The 22,991-nt window shown below is 52.2% G+C and overlaps 8 protein-coding genes across 8 annotated transcripts; 5 read left to right on the top strand and 3 right to left on the bottom strand.

Moving 5' to 3' along the window:
• Nucleotides 1–1,286: 1,286 nt before the first annotated feature.
• Nucleotides 1,287–4,883, top strand: BO95DRAFT_443747 (isoleucine--tRNA ligase ILS1). Its single transcript, XM_025586722.1, has 2 exons — nucleotides 1,287–1,815; nucleotides 1,924–4,883. The coding sequence occupies exons 1-2, from the start codon at nucleotides 1,387–1,389 to the stop codon at nucleotides 4,726–4,728; spliced, it is 3,234 nt and encodes a 1,077-aa protein (XP_025441318.1). The 5' UTR covers nucleotides 1,287–1,386; the 3' UTR covers nucleotides 4,729–4,883.
• BO95DRAFT_443746 (uncharacterized protein) lies at nucleotides 4,789–5,330 on the bottom strand. The gene is made up of 3 exons (XM_025586721.1): nucleotides 5,208–5,330; nucleotides 5,026–5,121; nucleotides 4,789–4,969 (listed from the first exon to the last, which is right to left on the bottom strand). The coding sequence occupies exons 1-3, from the start codon at nucleotides 5,271–5,273 to the stop codon at nucleotides 4,949–4,951; spliced, it is 183 nt and encodes a 60-aa protein (XP_025441317.1). The 5' UTR covers nucleotides 5,274–5,330; the 3' UTR covers nucleotides 4,789–4,948.
• Nucleotides 5,331–5,664: 334 nt separating this feature from the next.
• BO95DRAFT_515198 (Sfi1 family protein) lies at nucleotides 5,665–9,184 on the top strand (the record flags this gene model as incomplete). The annotated part of the gene is made up of 2 exons (XM_025591735.1): nucleotides 5,665–5,728; nucleotides 5,802–9,184. 2 exons carry the CDS (start codon nucleotides 5,665–5,667, stop codon nucleotides 8,993–8,995), a joined length of 3,258 nt encoding a protein of 1,085 aa, XP_025441316.1. The 3' UTR covers nucleotides 8,996–9,184.
• A 246-nt stretch (nucleotides 9,185–9,430) lies between these two features.
• Nucleotides 9,431–14,248, top strand: BO95DRAFT_482886 (WD repeat protein). The gene is made up of 7 exons (XM_025590267.1): nucleotides 9,431–9,677; nucleotides 9,773–9,961; nucleotides 10,059–12,314; nucleotides 12,363–12,806; nucleotides 12,861–13,107; nucleotides 13,167–13,417; nucleotides 13,473–14,248. Exons 1-7 carry the CDS (start codon nucleotides 9,597–9,599, stop codon nucleotides 13,983–13,985), a joined length of 3,981 nt encoding a protein of 1,326 aa, XP_025441315.1. The 5' UTR covers nucleotides 9,431–9,596; the 3' UTR covers nucleotides 13,986–14,248.
• A 201-nt stretch (nucleotides 14,249–14,449) lies between these two features.
• BO95DRAFT_482885 (uncharacterized protein) lies at nucleotides 14,450–15,417 on the bottom strand (the record flags this gene model as incomplete). The annotated part of the gene is made up of 2 exons (XM_025590266.1): nucleotides 14,450–15,322; nucleotides 15,403–15,417. The coding sequence occupies 2 exons, from the start codon at nucleotides 15,415–15,417 to the stop codon at nucleotides 14,450–14,452; spliced, it is 888 nt and encodes a 295-aa protein (XP_025441314.1).
• Nucleotides 15,418–16,582: 1,165 nt separating this feature from the next.
• Nucleotides 16,583–19,117, top strand: BO95DRAFT_164910 (putative phenol 2-monooxygenase). The gene is made up of 6 exons (XM_025580759.1): nucleotides 16,583–16,733; nucleotides 16,785–16,998; nucleotides 17,053–17,516; nucleotides 17,585–17,619; nucleotides 17,675–17,904; nucleotides 17,972–19,117. The coding sequence occupies exons 1-6, from the start codon at nucleotides 16,702–16,704 to the stop codon at nucleotides 18,926–18,928; spliced, it is 1,932 nt and encodes a 643-aa protein (XP_025441313.1). The 5' UTR covers nucleotides 16,583–16,701; the 3' UTR covers nucleotides 18,929–19,117.
• Nucleotide 19,118: 1 nt separating this feature from the next.
• On the top strand, nucleotides 19,119–20,381 carry BO95DRAFT_164907 (D-isomer specific 2-hydroxyacid dehydrogenase family protein). The gene is made up of 2 exons (XM_025580758.1): nucleotides 19,119–19,764; nucleotides 19,835–20,381. Exons 1-2 carry the CDS (start codon nucleotides 19,248–19,250, stop codon nucleotides 20,347–20,349), a joined length of 1,032 nt encoding a protein of 343 aa, XP_025441312.1. The 5' UTR covers nucleotides 19,119–19,247; the 3' UTR covers nucleotides 20,350–20,381.
• An 853-nt stretch (nucleotides 20,382–21,234) lies between these two features.
• Nucleotides 21,235–22,521, bottom strand: BO95DRAFT_443742 (uncharacterized protein). The gene is made up of 2 exons (XM_025586720.1): nucleotides 22,194–22,521; nucleotides 21,235–22,106 (listed from the first exon to the last, which is right to left on the bottom strand). Exons 1-2 carry the CDS (start codon nucleotides 22,349–22,351, stop codon nucleotides 21,302–21,304), a joined length of 963 nt encoding a protein of 320 aa, XP_025441311.1. The 5' UTR covers nucleotides 22,352–22,521; the 3' UTR covers nucleotides 21,235–21,301.
• Between the last annotated feature and the right edge of the window lie 470 nt (nucleotides 22,522–22,991).

The following is a 22,991-nucleotide window of genomic DNA, read 5'->3' as shown; positions in this document are numbered from 1 at the left end:
TCCAGTCCGAAATCGACGCACAGAAAGGAAAACACGCCGAGGAGCTATCTTCTTTGAAAAAGACGATCAATGACCTTCAATCCGCACTGCAAACCAGCGAAGAGAAGCATGCGGCAGAGTTGTCCGCTCAGAGCTCGACTTCAACTACGCTCCAATCTGAACTTGATACGCAGAAGGCCAAGCATGCCGAGAAATTGTCTGACTTGAACAAAACGATTGAGGATCTACGATCCAAGCACGGTGCGGATAAAGAGAAACATACAAAATCACTGTCTGAGCTGCAAAAAACGATCGACGACCTTCAATCCAAGCTCGATGCGGATAGAGAGAAGCATGCAAGCTCAGTGTCCGAGCTGCAGAAAACAATTGAGGACCTCCAGTCGGGCAGCGGTGCGAACACTGAGAAGCACGCGCATGAAGTGTCCGGCCTCAATGACACAATTCAGACTCTGAAGTCGGATATTGACAAGATCAAGCAGCAACACAAGGCCGAAATTGCCGAGCATGAGACCACCAAGCAAGGGTTACAGTCCGAGTTGCAGTCGACCATAGAAAAATCTACGCAAGATCTGCAATCCGTGCGCCATGACAGCTCAGACAAACACGCTGCGCTAGAAAAGAGGATTGAGAAGGCGGAGAGCGAGGTCGAGCAGGCTAAAGCAGAAGCTCAGAAGTCGGCAGCAGCCCTGGAAGCTGTACGAAAAGAGCTTGAGAAGGCCCGATCTGAGGCCAGCGAGAAGGAAGAAGCACGCCAGGCGGCACAGTCCGAACTAGAAGATCTTCTCATTGTCTTTGGGGATCTCGAAGCCAAGAGAAACCAGGACAAGGTGAGTCACCCCTTTACCCTTTTACCCAAACTCTGACGTGCATGTAAGTGACTCATTGATTTCTCCAGCAACGCCTGAAGGATCTCGGACAAGAAGTATCTGAAGCGGAAGATGAGGATGAAGATGAAGAAGAGGAAGAAGAGGATGATGAAGAGGATGAGTAGGTTGCAGCGTCGAGAAAGCTGGACTATGCATCAGCCCTCACTGTCGTTGGATGTAGACAAAATAAGACCCCGTAGATATCCATGAACAATTATGGTCCAGCTGGTTCAGGGTCCATGTGTAGGAGAGCTAGACACGTGTGGATAATATTAAGTATTGTGGCTACGTACTAGGAACCTTGAGTCCTGGCGCGCCTCATTCCGGCGGCAGGCGGGGCACGCACTAGGTTGGTTCCTTTGTGCAGCTTGGCTAAAATTCCAACCGCGGGGTGACTCACGACTTTATCGTGCGCACGACTCTATTTCTACCCCGCGGCCATCCACTCTCTGCGCAGATCGTATCGATTGCAGCCTCCCCCCCCTTTCCCTTTTTCGACGACCGCACTCACCTGCTCGTCATGTCCATTGATTTTCCTCGTGAAGAGGAGGCCATCCTCAAGAGGTGGAGGGAGATCAACGCTTTCCGGAGACAGGTCGAACTCTCCGAGGGCCGCGAGCCTTACACCTTCTACGATGGCCCTCCATTTGCGACTGGTCTTCCTCACTACGGTCACTTGCTCGCCTCGACCATCAAGGATATCATCCCCCGTTATTGGTCTATGAAGGGTCACTATGTCGAGCGTCGGTTTGGCTGGGATACCCACGGTGTTCCCATCGAGTATGAGATTGACAAGAAGCTGGGAATGTCGGGTCTGGAGGCCGTTCAGAAGATTGGAATCGAGAAATACAACGAGGAGTGCCGAGCCATTGTCATGAGATTCGCCTCGGAATGGCGGGAGACTATCGAACGACTAGGTCGCTGGATTGACTTCGACAATGACTACAAGGTAGGTCTCTCTGCGCTATATTAGTTTCATGTCTTCGTGTCGCCTGAACACCCCGTCATTTCAAAGTATCATTCAGCTTCAAGAGTGTTTTCTAATCAAGTATCATAGACCATGAATGCTAGCTTCATGGAGTCTATCTGGTGGGTGTTCAAGCAGCTGTTCGACAAGGGTCTTGTCTACCGCGGCTACCGTGTTATGCCTTACTCGACTGCCCTCAACACCCCCCTCAGTAACTTTGAGGCCCAGCAGAACTACAAGGATGTTCAGGATCCCGCCGTTGTGGTCACATTCCCCCTCGTGAACGACCCTGAGACTGCCCTCCTTGCCTGGACGACCACGCCGTGGACTCTTCCTTCCAACATCGCTCTCGCAGTCAACCCCAACTTCGAATACATCAAGATCCTTGACGAAGCCTCCGGAAAGCACTATGTCCTCCTCGAATCCCTGCTCCGTACACTGTACAAGGACCCTAAGAAGGCCAAATTCAAGATTGTCGACCGTTTCAAGGGTGAACACATGAAGGACTGGAAGTACCAGCCTCTCTTCGACTACTTCTACGAAGAATTCAAGGAATTCGGCTTCCGTGTCTTGACCGCCGAGTATGTCACTGCCGAGGATGGTACTGGTATCGTTCACCAAGCTCCCGCTTTTGGTGAGGACGATTACAAGGTTTCTGTGGAACATGGTGTCATCAATGAAGATCGCAGCCCTCCCAACCCTGTCGATGAAACTGGTTGCTACACCGCCGAGGTTAAGGATTTCGAAGGGCAACATGTGAAGGCCGCTGATAGGGCTATCATCAAGCACCTGAAAGCAGCTGGTCGCTTGATCGTTGACAGCCAGATCACTCACAGCTACCCCTTCTGCTGGCGCTCCGATACTCCCTTGATCTACAGAGCCGTGCCTGCATGGTTTGTCAAGATCGGCCCTATCATCCCACAGATGCTTCAAGGTATCGAGGAATCCCACTGGGTGCCTAGTTTCGTGAAGGAACGCCGATTCTCTAGCTGGATTCAGAATGCCCGTGACTGGAACATCTCCCGCAATCGCTTCTGGGGTACTCCCCTTCCGCTGTGGGTCAGCGAGGACTTCAAGGAAGTCGTTGCGGTTGGTAGCGTCGAAGAGTTGAAGCAGCTTAGCGGCTATGAGGGAGAGCTCACCGATCTTCACCGTGATAAAGTTGACCACATCACTATTCCAAGCAAGCAGGGCAAGGGTGTCCTTCGCCGTGTGAGTGAAGTGTTTGACTGCTGGTTCGAGTCAGGTAGCATGCCCTACGCTTCTCAACACTATCCATTCGAGAACAAGGACCAATTTGAGAAGAGCTTCCCTGGTGATTTCATTGCGGAAGGTCTGGACCAAACCCGAGGTTGGTTCTACACTCTCACGGTGTTGGGAACCCACCTCTTCGGTAAGCTTCCCTTCAAGAACTGTGTCGTCAATGGTATTGTTCTTGCGGAAGATGGAAAGAAGATGTCGAAGCGTCTGAAGAACTACCCTGATCCGGCCCTGGTCATGGACAAATATGGTTCCGACGCCCTGAGATTGTATTTGATCAACTCTCCCGTCGTGCGAGCAGAGCCCCTCCGGTTTAAGGAATCCGGTGTCAAAGAGATTGTTGCCAAGGTTCTTCTTCCCTTGTGGAACAGTTACAAGTTCTTCGAGGGACAAGCTGCTCTCTTCAAAAAGACCCAGGGCTTCGACTACGTATTCGACCCCAAGGCGGAAGCTACCAACACCAATGTCATGGATCGCTGGATCCTGGCCAGCTGTCAGAGTCTTCTCAAGTTCGTGAACGAAGAGATGGCAGGATACCGTTTGTACACTGTGGTCCCTCGTCTGCTTGGCTTGATTGATAACACCACCAACTGGTACATCCGCTTCAACCGTAGACGTTTGAAGGGTGAGAACGGTGTTGATGACACCCAGCACGCCCTGAACACCCTCTTCGAGGTCTTGTACACTCTGGTCAGGGGGTTGGCTCCTTTCACCCCTTTCCTCACCGACACTATCTACTTGAAGCTCCTGCCCCACATTCCCGAGGCGCTCCGGGCTGAGGATAGCCGTAGTGTCCACTTCCTCCCCTTCCCTGAGGTGCGCGAGGAGCTTTTCGACGAAGTCGTTGAGAGAAGAGTCGGCCGGATGCAGAAGGTCATCGAAATGGCCCGTACCTCCCGTGAGCGACGCAACATCGGTCTGAAGACTCCTTTGAAAACGCTTGTCGTCATTCACCAGGACGAGCAGTACCTTGAAGATGTCAGGTCTCTACAGAGCTACATTCTGGAAGAACTGAACGTTCTTGAGCTTGTTCTTTCTTCTGATGAGGCCAAATACAATGTTCAGTACAGTGTTTCGGCTGACTGGCCCACCCTCGGCAAGAAGTTGAAGAAGGACGTCCAGAAGGTCAAGAAGGCATTGCCCTCGCTGACCAGTGAAGACGTCAAGAAGTTCGTCGCTGAAAAGAAGATGCTCGTGGATGGCATTGAGCTTATCGAGGGCGATCTTGTTGTGAAGAAGGGTCTAAAGGAGGATTCTTCGTCGGTAAACATGGAATCGAATACCGACAATGAGCTCGTGACCATCCTTGATGCGAACTTGTACCCCGACCTGGCCGAGCAAGGATTGGGCCGTGAGATTATCAACCGCCTGCAGCGTCTCCGCAAGAAGGCCGGTCTGGTGCCCACCGACGACGTGAAGATGGAGTACGTGGTTCTGTCCGACCCTGAAGACATTGGCATCAACAAGGCGTTTGAGACGCAGGCCAAGGCTATCGAAAAGGTTGTGCGCAGACCGCTTGAGCGCCACGAGCTTGTTGACGGCAAGCTGCCAAGTGGCGATGAGCCTCAGATGATCATTCAGGAAGAACAAGAAGTCCAGAAGGCCACCTTCTTGTTGCGGTTGCTGAAGCTGTAGAAACTTTTGGCCAAGTTAAGATGTGCAACGACAACAGTTAGATTCATACAATTCCCAGTGGTTGTTTTTTTTCCCCGTTATGAGATAAAATGAGTTCTTCGCTATCCCAATTTATTACACGAAAATTTTTGTCTTTTATCATTTAGACATAATGCATGCCCGGCCAGTCCAATACGCCTAGTAAACCCTCTGTTCTGCCGCCCAATACAGTTCAGTTAAATTAAACCTTCTTTGAGGCCGCCTGTAGCACACAAATCAGTCATCTATTCACCCGAGAATGTCGGTATTTCACTCTACCAGAAAACAGTCTTTGAGCTTCATGAATTCTCTGGCGCACATGTCTTTGTGTACCGCATTATAGTCAGCAACAACACATTTGCCATATGCAGCCGCCTAGGATCCAGTCACCAGTCAGTTGGGTGTACATGATGCCTGACGGAACAGTCGTGTGAGACAAGCAGGAGGGACGTGAGGGATACCTCTGCAGAGCATTTGGCCGTGGCCTTGGCAAACTTTTCGATAGGTCTTGTCCTTGTTGAAGGCATTTGCTTATTATTCTCTTACAGTTTGGCACTTGACAGAGGGCCTCAGTCAGTAAGTGATTGGCAGCATTATCGACGATGGCGACGACGCAGGCAAAGGGACCCATATTACGTAACGTATCACATGACCAAAATGCATTCCATCGCCCGGCGCGACACGAGGCCAAAACAATTAAGTGGTTCCCTCCGCCGAAGTCAATGCTCGTTCACTGGCCGTAGTAGCCATTGGGTCTGCAGGTCCATCGGGATCGCGTTCGATTATCATACCTCTCAGACTTGAGCACTCTGGGACTCCAAGGTCACTTCCCAACCAAGGGCCTCGCAATGGTTGATATCCTTTCCCGCCTCCATGACCCATATGCGACAAAACGCGCCCTAGGCCGCGAAGTTTTCGATGCCTCCCGTTCCTCTCCAGCGAAGACCTTTGTCCTTTGAAGACCCGTTGCTCTCAGACGACGGTATGTGACTTGACTATTGCAATTTTGCTCGAACCCTTAAGGGATGCTAACATGGGCTCGTGTTGCACACCAGATGTCGGCCTCCTCTACCAAGTCATCACTCGCGCCGAGCGCGATCCAGAAGTCGAGCGCCTCCCATACAGAGTGCTCTTCAATGCTTACGATCAGGTCATTGCAGAACATGGCGTGGACGCGGATCCGGGCTACGCCTGCATGCGGTTCTTGCTTAAGATGGGGAGCAAGGACATCGCGGGGGAGTCGCTCTTCGAGAAATTCGAAAGCTTGCTAGAACGGATGGGAATCGTGATTGAAATCGGGGACGATGATGGGCAGGAGGACACATACGTTGACACTGTGCCTTCAGTTGAAAGCCGGGTTAGGAAAAGGAGACACGACGCTACCGGGGAATCTACTGAACCGACCTACTCCGAAATGCAAACGCCTCTGCGGAGACGCGCCTCGTTCAATTCCATGTACGACGTCGGTGACGATCCCACTCAACGGAGCTTCATTAACCGACCGAGCTCACGGTCCTCGATGTCGCGACTCCAAATCGGCAAACCCGAGTATCCCTTTCCGGATTCCACCCCACACACAAAGCGCGCGATCACCTCAAAGGGGGGCACCGACTCTCCAGACAGAACACAACTGATCGCCCAATTCCTTGATGTGGGTCGTCGGCTCATGAATCGGTTTGATCTCCTGGCTGCAGCGCAATCAGAGTCGGCACCGGAGGAGAAGCCCATGCCAAATGGCTTGTATGCTCGTGCTGCTGTTGACAGAGACCGCTCCGAGAGAATAGCCGAGGCATCGCGTTCGCAACCATCAAAGTCTTCGAACAGCTCCGATGATGGGGAGGATCAGTATTCTTCTTCTCAAGATGAGGCTAGCGGCTCCTTTGGGCGACCCGAAGCCCCTCCAGAACTCCTGTATCGGCCATCACTTTCAGACCTGCTGCGTGACGCCTCGACTTTCAATATGTATCGCCAACGAGCGATTCACCGCCGAATACTGACCCAATGGCTAAAGAAGGCTGTGGAAAGAAGACAGACCCATCAGCATATGGAGGTTGTCGCTTCCAATCGAGACAGAGGCACATTGTTGCGCCAAGCTTTTGAGACATGGCATGGGAAAATCCTCGAAAAGCGTCGGGCGGAACGAACAGAAAGGTTCTTCAATCATCTTGAGGAGCGCGCTGGACGGGCTCGGGATCTCTACTTGTTGACGAAAGCGTTCTCTCATTGGGCGCAATTTACCTCAGAGGAGGTTGCAAGAACCTCCGCCGCTCGCCGACATATTCTCGGTGTCAAATACTTCAACGCGTGGCGAGAAATCACTGCAGTGAACGAATTGAAAGCTCAACGCTTTGCCTTGCGGCGACCCTTCAATGCCTGGAGGAAAAGGACGAGACAGCTCAAGCAGGCGGAGGCGGCAGCGACGGCCATGCATGACGAGAAGTTGACCAATGCTGCTTACTGGCAGTGGTTCTGGCACTTCTGCGAGCAGCGTGCCCCTCAGTGGTATGACCATTGTCTAAAGAGACGGTCTTTACTGTATTGGCTGCGCAAATTTCGAACAAACAGGGAGCAAATTCATGATATTGAAGTCAGAAGTCGGTACAATCTCCTCACATCTGCTTGGCAAAGCTGGCGTCACAGGACTGAAGACGTAAATGTTATTGAAGAGGAAGCGTCTCTGATACAAAGACGTCAGCTTCTAGGTGAGACTTTCAGAGAATGGAAGGCTCAGACTCATCTAGCGCCGGTCGCTGCCCATATCTCACACATGGTGGATAACCGAATTCTCCGATCAACGTATCAACAATGGATTCACAGGGTTCAGATGTTACAGCAGGCGAGAGAAATGGATCGACACCGCATTGTCCGTAATGCCTGGACAGCGTGGAATGATCTGCTTCGTTGCCAGGCTCTTCATGCCCGCATTGATGAACGCCTGAAGCTAGAAGCTATGTATAAGTGGATTCTGGCCGAACGATTTCGATTGATGCAGCGGATCCGGGAACAACGAATCAAGCATGAAACCTTCTTCAAGTTTGTGACGAATGTGCGCGGGACGTACTCAGTACTTCTTGATCGTGCAGAAGCCTATGAACGACGGCAAACCAAAGACTTACTTCGTTCTAAGCTCCTGTGTTGGCGGAATCAACTTGCCGTACAACATGAACGAGACAACATTGCGTTTGAGTTCTATGCACCACGTCTCGCTCAGGAATCGCTTGTGGCCTGGCGCTCAAAGCTTCAGCATGTGACGAAGATCGAGGAATGGGCACAAAAAGCTAGGTTCTACTTCCTAGCCACTAAGTATACCAAACAGTGGCGTGCCGCTGCGACAGAATCAGCCAAACGGCGTCGCCAGGAAGCCTACATCAAGACTCGGAGGAAGCATAAAATCAAGCTTGCAACCGATGCTCTTCTGCACTGGTTATCGAAAGCTCGTACTGTGGCTGACCTAGAGCATCAAGCCATACAATTCTCGCGACAGAAAGTATTGGTTACCGCAGCTGAGCTTCTGGGCCGATGGCAAGACAGGACAATCACTCGGATACAAGAGTGTGGTTATGCTGACAATCATTATGCGCGTCAGAACGTGCAAGAACAATTGACTCGCTGGGCTGACAATCTGGCTGAGGTTCGTCGCCAGGAGGAACAAGCCAACGCTATACACCATCTCCATGCTTTATCACAGGCCAGCTCACAGCTTCGCAAGCTGAGCTTCCGCATCTTCCAAGTCAGGCGCTTCTCTGAAATGGCCGACGCGATGAAGGACCGCAACCTCAGAAAACATACACGTGGCATGTTCCGCAACTGGCTTGACCAAGCAAGAGCGAAACTCGAAGCGCGAGATACCGCAGGGCCATTGCTTAGTCCGCGGAGGAACCTTGATGCTCCCCTCGGACTCGATACGAACCGGCGCCTCTTCGATCCTTACTATCAGGTCGAGACTCCGTTCAAGACCTATGTTACAGAACCCCAGGCTACTTCAACAACACCTCTAGCGACCCCTAACTTCCTCACATCGCCGACCAAGCGGGCGGCGCCGCCAGTGGCCCAGGGTTCTACCACACCGGCTACACCTTTGTATACGCCCTTTGCTAGCCGACTACTACGCGCGGGCGCCTTACCTCGAACATTATCTAGTCGACGTCGTGCTGGACAAGGTAGTGCGCTTGGCACAAGTGTTCGATTCGTGGATGAAGAGCCCGAGTCGCCAACGGACGGGCGGCGGTCATCTGGTCGACGAACATGAGCACCCTGCTTGTTATCATCTTCAAGTTGTGATGATGGCTTTCTTTGTTGGCTTGCTTGAATTTCTTGATTAAGATCATGATACCCGTTTGCGTTGTTATGATAGCGTGTAGACTCTGGTTTTTCACTTCCTTTTACATATACTTTGGGCCTATATATCGGTCATGAATGACGTACCATATGCATAGACACTTGGATTCGATGTACTGTATAATGACTTCACTTGAGATATTAAACACCACATATACATGCCCTCTTCCAGAATTGCTAGGCTTACCTGCTTTGTTCGTTGTATGTTCGCTTTGGGACAGTGGAGCAACAGGGACACTCAAGCGGATTGCAAGTGATCGGCCGATGGTCACACGGCGGAAGGCGGGAGGAGCAGCGGAGAGCAACAGCTTAGCTTGTTCAATCGGGGATGACCTCCCCTCCTCCAGTGAACTTCCACCCCCTCGGTTTCCCTGTCGCCACATCGACCTTTCTTGCTGACTTGTCTCTTACTACCTATCCTCTTGATAGACGCTTCGTGACTCTGCACCTGGCAATGGTGTAACCTCATCTTGTGCGCAACACGCGTCCAACCCCCAACAACCACCGCCTCTATGCGAGCGGTACTGCCGGGGAGGCCCCCGACGAAGCTCCAGTCGTTCAGCACTGCGCTGTGGGATGGTCTTCGCGTTATTGTAAGGCTCCCTACTGAACCTCCATGCGACATTCCTCGTTGTTACTTCTCTGCGGTTTCGCTGACCTATTGCCCTCGCGCGTCGTCTCGTATTAGGTGTACATTTCCGGCCAAGCACTGGTTATCCTCGGCGGTCCACACAAGCTCCTACAAACCATCTACGTCGACGATACCGATGTCTTAGAGGCAGTGACGATTGATGAAGTCTCCGGCAAGATTGCCACGTGTGGTGGACCCGATGTCTTTATTTACCAACCATATGGAATCCAAAACGAAACGCTCAAGGTCGGTTCCTGCTAAGATGACACAGAGTGGAAATTGGTACAGTCGGACAAGAACAAGGCCGAGGACAGTGATACTGAAAATGCTTCTCTTTGTATAGTGGTCCCTAGTGCAAACGTTCCGCAGCGATAATGACGACGAGACGATCCGTACCCTTTCGTGGGGCTCGCCCGATGAATTGCTTCTGGGAAATTCCCACCTTACCCTCTGGTTTTTGAACGATCAGCCGCGACCGGTGTGGAAGCAAGCACTGGCAAGCACGGTCAAGTTCGCCCAGTTCTCCCCCGATGCGACGCTTTTGGTGACCGCCGGACATTATGATCGCATGGTGAAGGTCTGGCGAAGGCTGAACTTCGGGAATAACATTCGGTTTGAAGTGTCTTATCTTCCACATCCGACGGTCGTCACTGGGATTCATTGGCGCAGACCCTACCATAGGGAGCAGTCGATGGGCAATGTCTTCTACACGCTGTGCGCGGACAATAAAATCAGGGTTTGGGCGACGATAGACAATCATGCTTCGACTGCCTTGCAACTTTGGACGCAGATCGACATGGGCGCATCGGTTCAGCCGAGACATGCAACAAAGGATACGGATACCTCTCGTCGGTACGGCTTCATAGTTGACAGCCGGGATTTCTGCGTCGCGACCGAGAAGGCCGTCCTGCGTGGCACAGGCAACACGGATAATCACGCCTTGGAGCATATAATTGAAGTGGCAAACAAGAGCCCGGAAATCTGCGTTGTAATAGACGGCGAGGGACACATGTCGGCCTGGGCGTTGCAAGATGTTGGGTCGAAGGCCAAGGCGGAATTGAACGTGTTCAACATTCTCCATGTCGAGGGCTTGAATTTTGCGTTCATGCCTGGGTTGACGATTGAAGAGGACTATGCGCAGCTGTGCGCTTTCCAGGGCACAGAGCCGGGCGACTCAATCGCCGTCCTAGTTCACCACTTCGACGGTCGGATTGAGTGGTTCGACTCGCCGGTCGACGTACTATTCGACCCAGCACCCCGCAAGAACCGAGTTGTCATGAGAGCATCATGGACAGGACACAATGGGCCAATCAAGAAGATTGTTCGTAATGCCATTGGAGATACACTCGCCTCTCGTACGGATGACAGCAAAGCATTGATTTGGAGGCAGAAACAGAGAGATAGTGGATCAGCGCTGCTCCGGCAGTGTGCACTGATAGCAGAAGAGCATATTCATCGCAGCTGTGTTGTCGGCGACGGGGACTTCCTTGTGAATCTTCATCATGATGGGATTTCCGTCTGGGATATTCGTTCATTCCATGCGACAAAGCTTGCAGCAGCAAAATTCAAGCTCTCCAGCAAACCACTCTGTGTCTTACCGATTCCTGCTGCGGAATTGAATGGTGTCGTGTATATAGCAACCATTGCGAGTGGCATGGATGGAATAGCTTGGGAGATACAGCTGCCGAACTCGAAATTGGGAAAGCCCGAGTGCAGTCTACGCAAGTTCTGCACATTTCACCTTGGCATCCAAGAGGACATCGCCTACATTTTACCTGTTGATCCAGCTGGGCGCAAAGCTGAAATGACCGGCTTTTTCGATCTCTTCTCGCCGGATATTGCACTGTCATACACCAAGTCTGGCACCGTCAGAACGTGGACGGCCAAGGTTGATAGGGACAACAATCGCGTCGATTGGCTCCTGACATCTACAGTCGAAACAGGCATCACGAACTTGTCACTGGCTAGCGGTAGCTCCATTCGGAAAGCTGCCCTGGTCGACGAAGATCGTACACATCTGACGATATGGGATACGAACGATGCGCAGCTAGAATTCGAGGAGCACTTTTCGCAGCAAGACTCCATTCGTGACCTGGATTGGACATCTACCCCGGATATGCAGTCTATCCTTGCAGTTGGATTTCCACACAAAGTCATTCTTCTCTCTCAACTGCGCTACGATTATCTTGATTCGCGTCCGTCCTGGACACAGATCCGAGAGATCTGGATCCGTGATCTCACACCACATCCCATTGGAGACTCCTGCTGGCTTAGCAATGGCCATCTCGCCATCGGAGCTGGAAACCAATTATTCATATATGAAAATGAGATCAGTGCTGCTGATCACCTGATATCTCAACTCCGTATACCTGCTCGTGGCCTTTCTACAGTTGACCTGTTTGATGTCGTGAGCAGACTCAATGGACCATTACCTGTTTTCCATCCACAATTTCTGGCACAGTGCATCCTTAGCGGAAAAACAAATTTGGTGCACTCCATACTATTGAACCTTCATCGGAAACTCAAATTCTACACGGAAGGGGACGACATCGATGGATTCCTGGAAATGTCTCTGGAGGACTTCTATCTCGAGCATGATGTATGTTTTAAATCATTAACCGCGATGCCGTGTCACTAACGAGCCCAGACCCCACAGAAAGCGACTTCAAAAGAGCTCAATTCATCGTATGCCGACCTTTCCTTGGAGGATGAGGTGACCGTGGTGGATGAGAATATAGCTGTTGCGCTCAATGAGAATCTGGCACGATTTGCCCTACCGCAGCTGTCCAGCCAGGAACAATTCCGGCTTGTTGACACCGTTGAATGTGTGGCCACCGTTGAGAAGCACCGGCGCTCAATGGATGACAATGCTGCTCGGTATCTCCTCTTTTTCCGACAACATCTGCTGCGCAGAACTCAGGGAGTCGCCACCAGCGATACAGTGTCATGGAGAGAAATCGTGTGGGCGTTTCATAGCGGTAGCCAGGATATTCTGGTCGATCTGGTTTCGCGACAGTATGGTGGAAAAGTGGGTTGGAAGTCAGCTCGTGAGAGCGGCATTTTTATGTGGCTGTCGAACCCTGCTGCCGTGGTAAGTCTAGATATCATACCGACCGATTTCCCGCATAAGACTAACAGGTACCAGCGGGCCCAACTCGAGGTGGTTGCTCGAAATGAGTACACCAAGACCGAGGAGAAGAATCCGGTCGACTGCTCATTGTACTATCTTGCTCTCCGGAAGAAAAATATTCTCCAAGGACTTTGGCGCATGGCGCATTGGCATCGTGAGCAAGCGATGACGCAACGTTTGCTGTCAAACAATTTCGACGAACCGCGATGGAAGACAGCAGCACTGAAGAACGCTTATGCTTTACTCGGGAAGCGGAGGTTTGGTGAGTTTACCTCTACCCGCCGATGTTTTCGGGAGCTGTGCCTGATTGACTCTCGGTAGAATACGCTGCCACATTTTTCCTACTTGCTGGGCATATACGCGACGCTGCTCTCGTATGTGTGAATCAGGTGGGCGATCTTCAGCTTGCCATTGCCATCACCCGTGCATATGAAGGCGATGATGGGCCTGTTCTGAAGGAGCTTCTCGAGGAAAGGGTGCTTCCTGAGGCTGCTGCCGATGGCAATCGATGGATGGCTTCTTGGGCGTTCTGGATGCTAGGACGTCGCGGGATGGCCGTCCAATCGTTGATCGTGAGTCACTCACTCCTGCCACCCTAACGTGGCGAGATATACTAATAATGAGAAGTCTCCCGTCGAGTCGCTCATACCTCCTACGCCATCTTCACCTGGGCCACCGGGGATGATTCCCCTGCAGGCCAAGTCATACCTCTCCAACGATCCTGCATTGGTCGTCCTCTACAAGCAGCTCCGTGAAAAGACCTTGCAAACACTTAAGGGAGCATCGAAAATCTCCCCGCAGGCGGAATGGAGTTTTGTCACCCGCAACGCTCGTCTATACGATCGTATGGGCTGTGACCTTCTTGCACTGGATCTCGTTCGACACTGGGAGTTCCTCGGTGGGCTGCCAATCCCCAAACAGACGAAAGAGATTCCATTGGACCTGCAAGAAGAGGAGCCTGATTACCGGAAGCTGCTCCGACGCCGGAGTAGTCTCGTGGTGGCAGATTTGCCGGCCAAGGAGCGCCTGGCCCCTAAACCGCATACCCCGGCTGCTGCATCACAGAAGACGCCGAAACCGCCGCCCACGATGTTCCATGAGCCTGATGCGAACTCCCTACTTGACAGCTTTGGTTTTTGATTCATCCTAGGTCTTCAGCGGCGGCAGTTATACGGCGTTCTATTGTGCGTTTATGCGTCCTAATTGTTCAGATCGGTTGACCTGTGGCTTCTCTTCTGAGTACCTCGTTCGTAGTCTTTTGTCGAGGTTACTTGCCCAAAAGATAAGGGTGATATGGGCAAAGTTGCGTCTGCGGACCCTCGTGTATATTAAAGTTCGGTTCAGAGCCCGGTATGTGAATAAGCGGTTGTCATGTAAGATGATAATTATGGTTTTCGTTGTTGAACATAAAGCTTTATTATATTGTTGTATGATACATAACACTTCTATAGATCTGTGCACACTTGTACTGTACTCTCCAGACGCCACAAAAATCAATCACCCAATCGCTGAAAGGCTGACAAATATACAAGATACACGAGGCCCAGAATATACAAAAACTCAAATCAAGAACATCAACAACAGGAAAAAGTGCAGAAATCGATTCACAGATTCGACAAGCGAGTGCGCGCCGCGCGCCGCAGGCGCATTGACCGCGACAGAACCGGAGCCGTCGAGTTCGCCTTCCCAGCACCGGCATTGGTGGCGGCGGTGACATTTTCTAGCGCGGCGTGCAACTTCGAAAAGATCGTGGGTTGCAGCTTGGGGATGTCAGGGATGGCGGGGATCTCGGGGATTTTGGGATCCGTGGACGAGGACGATTGTGACTGAGACTCGTCATCATCATCATCATCATCACCGTGAGGTTGCGCCTGTTGCGAGGGCTTCTGCTGACCACTACCGCCGCCACTGCTGGTGGTGGTGGTGGTGGTGCTGCTTTTTCCGATGCTTGTGCCGGTGGAGGAGGACTTCTTGTCGGTCTCGCAGTGCAGCATGATCCACATCTGCGAGAGGGAGTGGAACTCGCGCTCGGTGCAGGTGGCGGCGGCGCTGCCGTCCGCCTGGATGGGGACCTCGATCAAGGGCGCGTCGACGCAGCCCGGCACCTCGTGCACGGTCACGTTGCACCGGTCGTAGGGCCCCGTGTAGACGGCCTCGGCGTTGAAGGAGATGGCGTCGGCGTTGTAGCGCCGGCCCACGGGGAAGGCCTGGCAGGTGCCGGAGTAGACGTCGATGACGACGGTGGCCGATTGGTCGTCCGTGCGCTGGAAGAAGGAGGCGAAGAAGTTGGCGAGGACGCTGTTGGTATTGCTGGTGCTTGTGGTGGTGGGGTCATCGGATGGTGATGATGGGGCCGGGGTGTCGGAGGATGAGTCGTCGGCGGGACACTCGGTGTAGAAGCTTGCCCAGACGCGGGCGATGCTGAAGGCTGAGCTTTGGGTGGTGTTGAGGAGGAGGAGGGTGAGGATTGTGGTGATCTGTTGAGAAGGTGGGGGTTAGCTTAGTACTTGGGGAATGTGGTTTGGGTTGGTTGGAGGGAGGATGGTGGGGTGCTCACGGTTGACCACTGCATGTTGATAGTTGTGGGGGGTGGTTTTTGTTTATTTTTTTATTCTCAAGACGAGGGAGGATGAGCAGTTCAAAGAACTGTGGAGATGGTTTGCAAAGACAAAGAGCTTGAGCTCAAGCCAGCGAAGGAAGATATAGTAGTTCTGTCTGGTGAAGATGCTGAATGAGATCTGATTGTTTCTTCTCTTCGAACCACGAATCTGACCATCATTTTATAGCCTTCTGGCCCGTATACCAGCCTCTATGTTTATGCGACAGAAGACTTTCCACCTCCACGAGAAGGAATCTGTCAAGTGCATCATCTGCACGCCCAGCATTCCGGGGCAATCGGTTCATCGTCCATTCAAACGCCGCGCTCCCACATTCTCCGGCGATTTGCCATCAAGGCGCGTCCGATCATCATTCCGGATCAAGTAACGGCCCTGACGATCTTGACGTTTTCATCTGGTGCGAATCTGCACCGCAAATTCTTCGGCAGGGTTAGTCGTGTCGTGGCATTCGAGATCGTGGTGGCGCGCGGGTTGCCAGCCACATATTCAGGCGCAGCGCGTCTGTGGGAGATGGAGAGTGTGTGAATGTGGGAGAAGGAAGCTTCTGAGATTTCAGGTAGGTGAGGAATAAGTAGACAGCAGTGTGTTGGGAGGTAGGATACTGAGATACTCACATGGTTAAGGTGTTAAGGTGGTGGGTGTGTAACTATAGTTTGGTCTTTAGTCCAACCATAGTTCCGCACTGCCTGAGGCCAGCTTCGGCCTCCCTTCCCAATGTGTCAGTCAGTCAGCACTGTTTTGCGCCCAAGCCACTTACTTGCATACTATCGCCTACCTCAGCTCGACTAATGTACGTCGCTGGCCCACTAACTCACAGCCCTTGCCTGCCTCCTGCCCATCTATGACGATCGGAGAGAAAGACACATACATACACACAACCACACACGCACACCACGAATGCTGTCCTTTATGCTGGAGCCGAAGAGCCTATCGGCGATTTAGGGTGCCACAAACTATGAGAAAGATGATGTCGATCAGGAGTGTCCTTGCTCATCCGTGAACTATTGGTCGGCGCCAACCTCGTGAATCGCTAGTGGACGAGTTAAACCCTCCGCCGACACGACGTATGATCCAGGTCACCTCTTGAGTTGTTCGGGCACTATATGTACGTGCTGTCCACCTCCCTCCGACGCTACAATAGCTCAATTTCCCCCGACTTCACCTTCGAAACCAACGCCAATTTTGCTCTACGTTGCTTTCTGGGCGACAGAAGTCTCTGAAACTGTTGATTCTCTATCATGGCCAAGACAATCGAGTCTTATACCGATGTGTACGTTCTCTTCAATTCGCTTTTGAAAGTCTGTCACTTACTGTTGCGCAGGCTGATCATCGGGGCAGGCCCATCGGGGCTGATGGCTGCCTACTGGATGGCGCGCTGTGGTGTTAATGCTCGCGTCATCGACAAGAAAGGGACCAAGGTCTTCAAAGGCCATGCAGATGGACTCAGGAGCCGAACCCTGGAATTGCTCGACAGTATTGGCGTTGCCCAGCGGGTCCTTCAAGAAGGCCATGAAGTGTTTAGTATGACGTCTTGGGTCAGTATCTTACAAACGCAGGACTCAGACCACATAACTGACCCTTGGATGTAGGGGCCTGATGAGAACGGAAAGCTGTGCCGCCAAGTTACCACGGACCTGGAACCTAGTCCACCATACGCTATCGCTGCGCTGAGCCAGGGTCGTATCGAGCGTTTCCTCTTAGACGCCATCGCAGAACATTCCAACCTCGAAGTGGAGAGGGGCGTCATCGGCGAGTCGTTGGAATATGATGAAGGACTTGAGAGCGATCCACATGCGTATCCTATTACGCTCAAGCTGAGGACACTTAGTGAAGAAGAAGCCTCTCCGGCGCCGGCTCACGGTGTCTCGGACAGGTCTCTCAATCATGCGGTGGATGTTGATGATCAGAAGGACACGATTCAGCGTCGCAAGCACAAGGTTGGGACGGTTGAGACGCTCAAGGCCAAATATGTGATTGGCTGCGATGGAGCGCACAGCTGGACTAGGAAACAGCTCAATATCCCCTTCGAAGGCTCGACCACAGATCACATATGGTGGGTGAGCGAAGCGCTGTCGTTTACAAAGCTTGCTGCTGGGAACTAACATTGTACTTGTGCTCCAGGGGAGTTATTGACATCGTTCCCATCACAAACTACCGTCAGTGTCCGATTCCAGGCAAGAAGGATAACTACGATGCTAATATGATTTACAGCGGACATGCGTCGGATTGGAAGCCTAACCAATGCATCAGGCACAGTGCTCATCGTCCCGAGAGAAAAGAACCTGGTCCGCTTTTATGTCCCATTGCAGGAGGAACAAGAGGTTTCTCAGAAATTTGATCGGTTGGCAGTGACCCTAGAATCAGTCCGACAAAGGGTGAAGAAGATAATGAGTCCTTTCTATTTCGACTTCGATGTTTGTGATTGGTGGACCGTATACCAGGCATGTTCAACCCTAGCCCATACCTGGACTCATCAATAACTTGTGTCTTCTGGGCCTGTGCCTTCAGGTTGGTCGGAGAATTGCACAAACGAACGCTAAGGGTCGCGTGTACTTGGCTGGAGATGCAGTTCATACTCACTCGCCTAAGGTGGGCATGGGCTTGAATATGAGCATGCAGGACGGATTCAACATTGGCTGGAAGGTCGCCCTTGTTGCAAAGGGTCTCGCAAAGCCCTCGATCCTCGACACGTACAAGTCCGAACGCTACCCCCTGGCCGAAATGCTCCTTGATTTTGACCGTCAATGGTCTGCACTTTTCTTACAGCAGGAACAGCAAAAGAGTCACGCAGCCCCGGTGGCACAAGAGACATTGATAGCGATGAGGGACGTTCTGCGCAAGACAGAGCACTTCTCTCAGGGCCACACTTCGTATTACCGCGAGAGTCCATTAGTCTGCAAGCAGTCAAAGGCAGTAGCCCAACACCTTACCCCCGGCGAGAAACTTGTTCCGGTGAGACTTCGAAGTCAAGCCAATGGTCTGCCTTCATGGACCACGAAGATGCTGGAGAGTGACGGACGCTTCCGGATCCTGCTTCTAGCTGGAGACGTGCGATCAAGGGAACAAGCAAGTCGTGTATGGGCATGCGGCGATGGATTGGCTCGTCTGCTCAGGCAATTCACCCCGGCCAAAGACAAGCTGGACTCACTCATCGATGTCAGAGCAATTCACAGCGCACCCTTCGCGGATGTAGAGTTGGATATGTTTCCCAGTGTTGTGTACCACTTCGATGAGAATGAGGGCTGCGACCTTACCAAGGTATGGAGTGATAGTGCATGTAGTTGGGGCCAACAATCCGACGGTAAAGGATACGAAACCTGGGGAGTAGATCGATTGAGGGGAGGATTGATCGCTATGCGGCCCGATCAATATATCGGATGGATGGGTGAGCTGGAGGATGTTGCTGATTTGGCTCGCTACCTCCAGGGGATATTTGTGAAGAGGGAGGCCCGCCCCATGCTGTAAGCAGTTTTCATGAAGTCGTTCGATTGCTTGACCAGACGGCTTGAATCCGGGCTCATGCATGCGATCTTCTAATTATAGTCATTCGATGAAGCTCGTGATAACTAATGCACCTGTGTGTAATTGACTCGAGACGTGGAGGCGATGAGACCCGAAGCGCTTCGCCCGAACACGGTGGGTCAGATGTCACTGATAAGGCGCGGAAGGAAGATCGAAGAGGGGAAGAAATTCGAGTCAGTATAAGAAGTTTGACACTGTCCCTCAACCACCGACGAAGTAGTCCGTCTTACTGTACACATCTCTGAGTGACTCAGCCGCAAGAATGACACAAATCTCTCCCACCCAACATCACATCGTCTACCTCCAGGGTGATTTCGTGGAGATCCTCGACTTCGACCTTCCCGCCCCTCACACCTACACCAAGACCGTCTACCCGCAGACCTCTCCCTCAGAGCTCCACGAGCGCATCCACGATGCATCAGTGATCGTCCTCTCCGCATTACGCGTCGACGCCAATGCCCTCGCTGCCGAGGTCAGCCCGAATCTCAAGCTGGTGATGGTCGTGGCGGTGGGCACCGACTGCATCGACCTGGAGGCGTGTCGCAACCGCGGCATCGTCGTCTCCTACATCCCGGGAGCCAACACCGAATCCGTCTCGGAGCACGCCATCGCACTGCACCTGGCCGCGCGCCGGAAGATCCTGGGGATGAACGCCCTGACGCGCGCCGGCGAATGGCCGCGGCGGAAGACGCTGATGTTCGATTTCCTCGACAAGGCGGGCGCGCCCCCCTTGACTTGTCAGGAGGAGGTGGCGGGCATTATCGGCAATGGGGCCGTTGGTGAGATCCTCTTTGACCCAGGAATAATTGTTTATTCTTTCATGTGATTTTCCTGACAGTCGAGAAACAGGCAAGCGAATCGCTCATCTCGCCCGCGGCATGGGGATGAAAGTGATCATCTCCGACCGCAAGCCACTGGGTGGCGGAACGACATCTACAACTATCGGCAAGGATGGGCTCGAACGGGTTCCGTTCGAGACCGTCGTCAGGCAGAGCACGGTCCTCTTCGTGGCGGTGCCCCTCCTGGACTCGACGCGGAATCTCATCTCGACGGCCGAGTTCGAGGCCATGTCGCCCCATGCGGTGCTGGTCAACGTGTCGCGCGGGGGCGTCATCGACGAGCCTGCGCTGGTCCGCGCGTTGACGGACGATCGCATCTCCGGCGCAGCGACGGATGTCTTCTTCCAGGAGCCCGCGGGGCCGGACAACTCGCCTTTGCTGGCGGAGGGGACCGAGGGGCTGAATCTGATCGTGACGCCGCATCTGGCGTGGTTGGCCCAGAGGACGATGGCGAACTACTCGCAGCGGCTGAAGCTGTCGGTGGAGGAGTGGTGCAGGGGGAGGCCTTTGAATGTGGTTACTTAGCTCTGCTTATAATTCACTCGACATGACCATAGAGATTGCACTTAGTGATGCCTGTTATTCACTAATTAGCCTGAAGTATAAGATAAGTATACAAATAGTCAGTAGCGGAATGTGGCTTGAGTCGACTAATACTGGTAGACTGTTACTAGCTGTTTAATCTACGGAAGCTTCTATAAATGATTGAATAGCACGGTCAGATAGTAGTTGGCTTATATTATTCAAAAGTCACCTGGATATATTTAATAACATCCAGTAATAGTTAAAGCCGGAGAAAGTAGTTTTCCGTCGCAGTCTTTTCTAGATCCCAACCTATCTTTAATCTAGGACCGGAGCAGTTAGCTGCAACCAAACTCCAAATATCTTAGCTGCTTATTCCACCAATATCCACATAATCTTGACCATCAGTATCTTTCCTTGTTACAGATTTTGTTTTGTGCTGTTGTACCAATAATCAATCATTTTATTGGAACAAATTCTGCGCTCAGTAGCTTGTTCAATGCATACAAGATATTGGCACGAGCAGAACCAGATTTACATCAGAGACCCACAGTCGGCTGCAATTCGTATGCAAAGTATTTTATCTAGTAGATTACACGTATAAATGCCAGTTTGCATGACTTGACCCTATTATCGGTGCAGTATTTTCCGAAATGCCTTGCTACTTGCTCCATAGTTACGTTTTCCCCAGCCATCAAGGTCTGCTACTTAGGATTTTCTTCCCAAGGAGATGGTGTTGATCCAAACAGACTGACTGCCTGGTGCCCAGAACTTAGTAGTAGGCGGTATGGGCCTGGCTCTAACGGTACGGTTGCGGACAATCTGTTAAAACAAAACGAGGGGGTACTGGATTTTCCATCTAAATAATACGACAACATCAAAACTTTATGCACATCTATGTACCTTACAAACACAAACCCACACGCACATGCACACCATCGAGAGCGCCGCCTCATCACCACAAACACACGACCATCGGAGTGATGGATGTGACGTCCACGCCATAACAGTAGACGGTGTCCTTGTTGCCTGCAGTCTGGCACTGCACGGGGGCCGACAGAGCGGGGCAGGTCAACGTGCCAGGCCCGTCGCTCGTGCCGGAGTAGCTGCAGCCACTCATGCCGTCGACGTTGAAGCCCAGCGTCCAGTCCCCATCCGGATACGGATATCCGTCGCTATCCTCGTCGTTGGGCGCGAAGATCTCACCAGTGCCGTCGCACGCTTCCAGAGTTGCCCCAATTGCGACATCGAAGAACTGCCAACTGAAAGGGGTGAGGGAACTGGCGTCTTCGGCAAGTGCGATCACCACTTGTGCCGTGGGGTCGGGAGACGGCGCGGCAGTGGTAGTAGTTGTGGTGGTGGTGGCTCTCGACGTGCTGGACGATGAAGTGGTGGTGGTAGGTAATTCGCAAATCTCATCGCCCAGGTCGCGTTTGGCGCTGTCCAGCTTCGTCCAACTCAAGGTGATGGATTTGGAACATACGTGTTCTGACGTGGATTTTAGCTCGAATTGCGTGACCAAAGTGTTGAATGCTTTCTGTAACGCGGTGAGCTCTGAGATGCCATCATCCCCGGCCCCTGTGGCAACACTCGCAGCAGTGATGAAGCTCGTGTCCAGGTTTTGGACCATGAGGTTCGCCGTATTCAGTCCCTCTTCCATCATGTCCACCATACGAGCAGTCATAAAGTCTCGATACAGGGTAGCTAGGTTAGTATTTTCCAGTTCTTTATTGTCCGCGGTATACTCGTCGACTGCAAGACTGGATTCGGGTTGCGAACATTCCTTAGCTTCTTTTTTCTTTTTTCACTTGACTCGAGGTAGGACGGTAAGTGTGGCGCGAACTTACAGCTCAGTATAGACTTTGTTGTTGGTCGAGTCGAGCACGGGGGTCAGCCACGGCTCCGTCCAGACATAACAGCTCATCGCCAACGTTTCCAGGAAGTTCAGCTTCGTGGCTAGCTTTTGTCGAACCCCGATCTCATTTTTGTCCGGACCCCACGGCATCGTAGCCGAGATCCTGTTCCTCTTGAGTATATTGTCTTTGACGCCGGGGATGGACTCGTAGCTCCCGATCTGGTGGATTTTGTTAACTCTCTGCTTTCGGTGGACTTAAAAGTCCGCGTCAAATCGCCTCTTTGCCGCTCTATCGGCCACTCGCTTCGATACCAACAATGGGAGAGTTGGCGGACGGTTGTAATCGAAAGGTACTTACCAAGCCTTTGTAGTCGCTATTGACCTCATGAGTCATACCGATGAAGTCCCTTTCCTTATTGTTCGCCACCGCGTTGAAGACTTTCTGTAGGAGATTGGTCGAGCACCCTTCGCCGAACATCACGCTGTTCATTAGGTCGCAGTTCCATTTCTCCTGGGCGATGATGGAAGTCCAGAAAGCATTGAACCAATTACGCTCCCCTGTTGTGGCGCAATGCGGTTAGAAATCTTGCAAGTACCATGAGTTGCGTCCACAAGGAAAAAAGCAACCCCCAACGAGGGAATACGCGCGAAAAGATCGAGCAGAGGGAATTGAGTGTGGCACTGCTTCGAAAAACTCACAAACATGGTCATTAGTGGGTTGCTGGGCTTTGCCCGGGCTATTCTTGCTGTTGGTACTCATAAGCTGGTCACTGATCTGTGTCACAGTCGG

Source organism: Aspergillus brunneoviolaceus (genome assembly GCF_003184695.1).
Source record: "Aspergillus brunneoviolaceus CBS 621.78 unplaced genomic scaffold BO95scaffold_41, whole genome shotgun sequence".
Lineage (NCBI taxonomy): Eukaryota > Fungi > Ascomycota > Eurotiomycetes > Eurotiales > Aspergillaceae > Aspergillus > Aspergillus brunneoviolaceus.
This window is presented reverse-complemented; position numbering and strand designations above follow the sequence as displayed.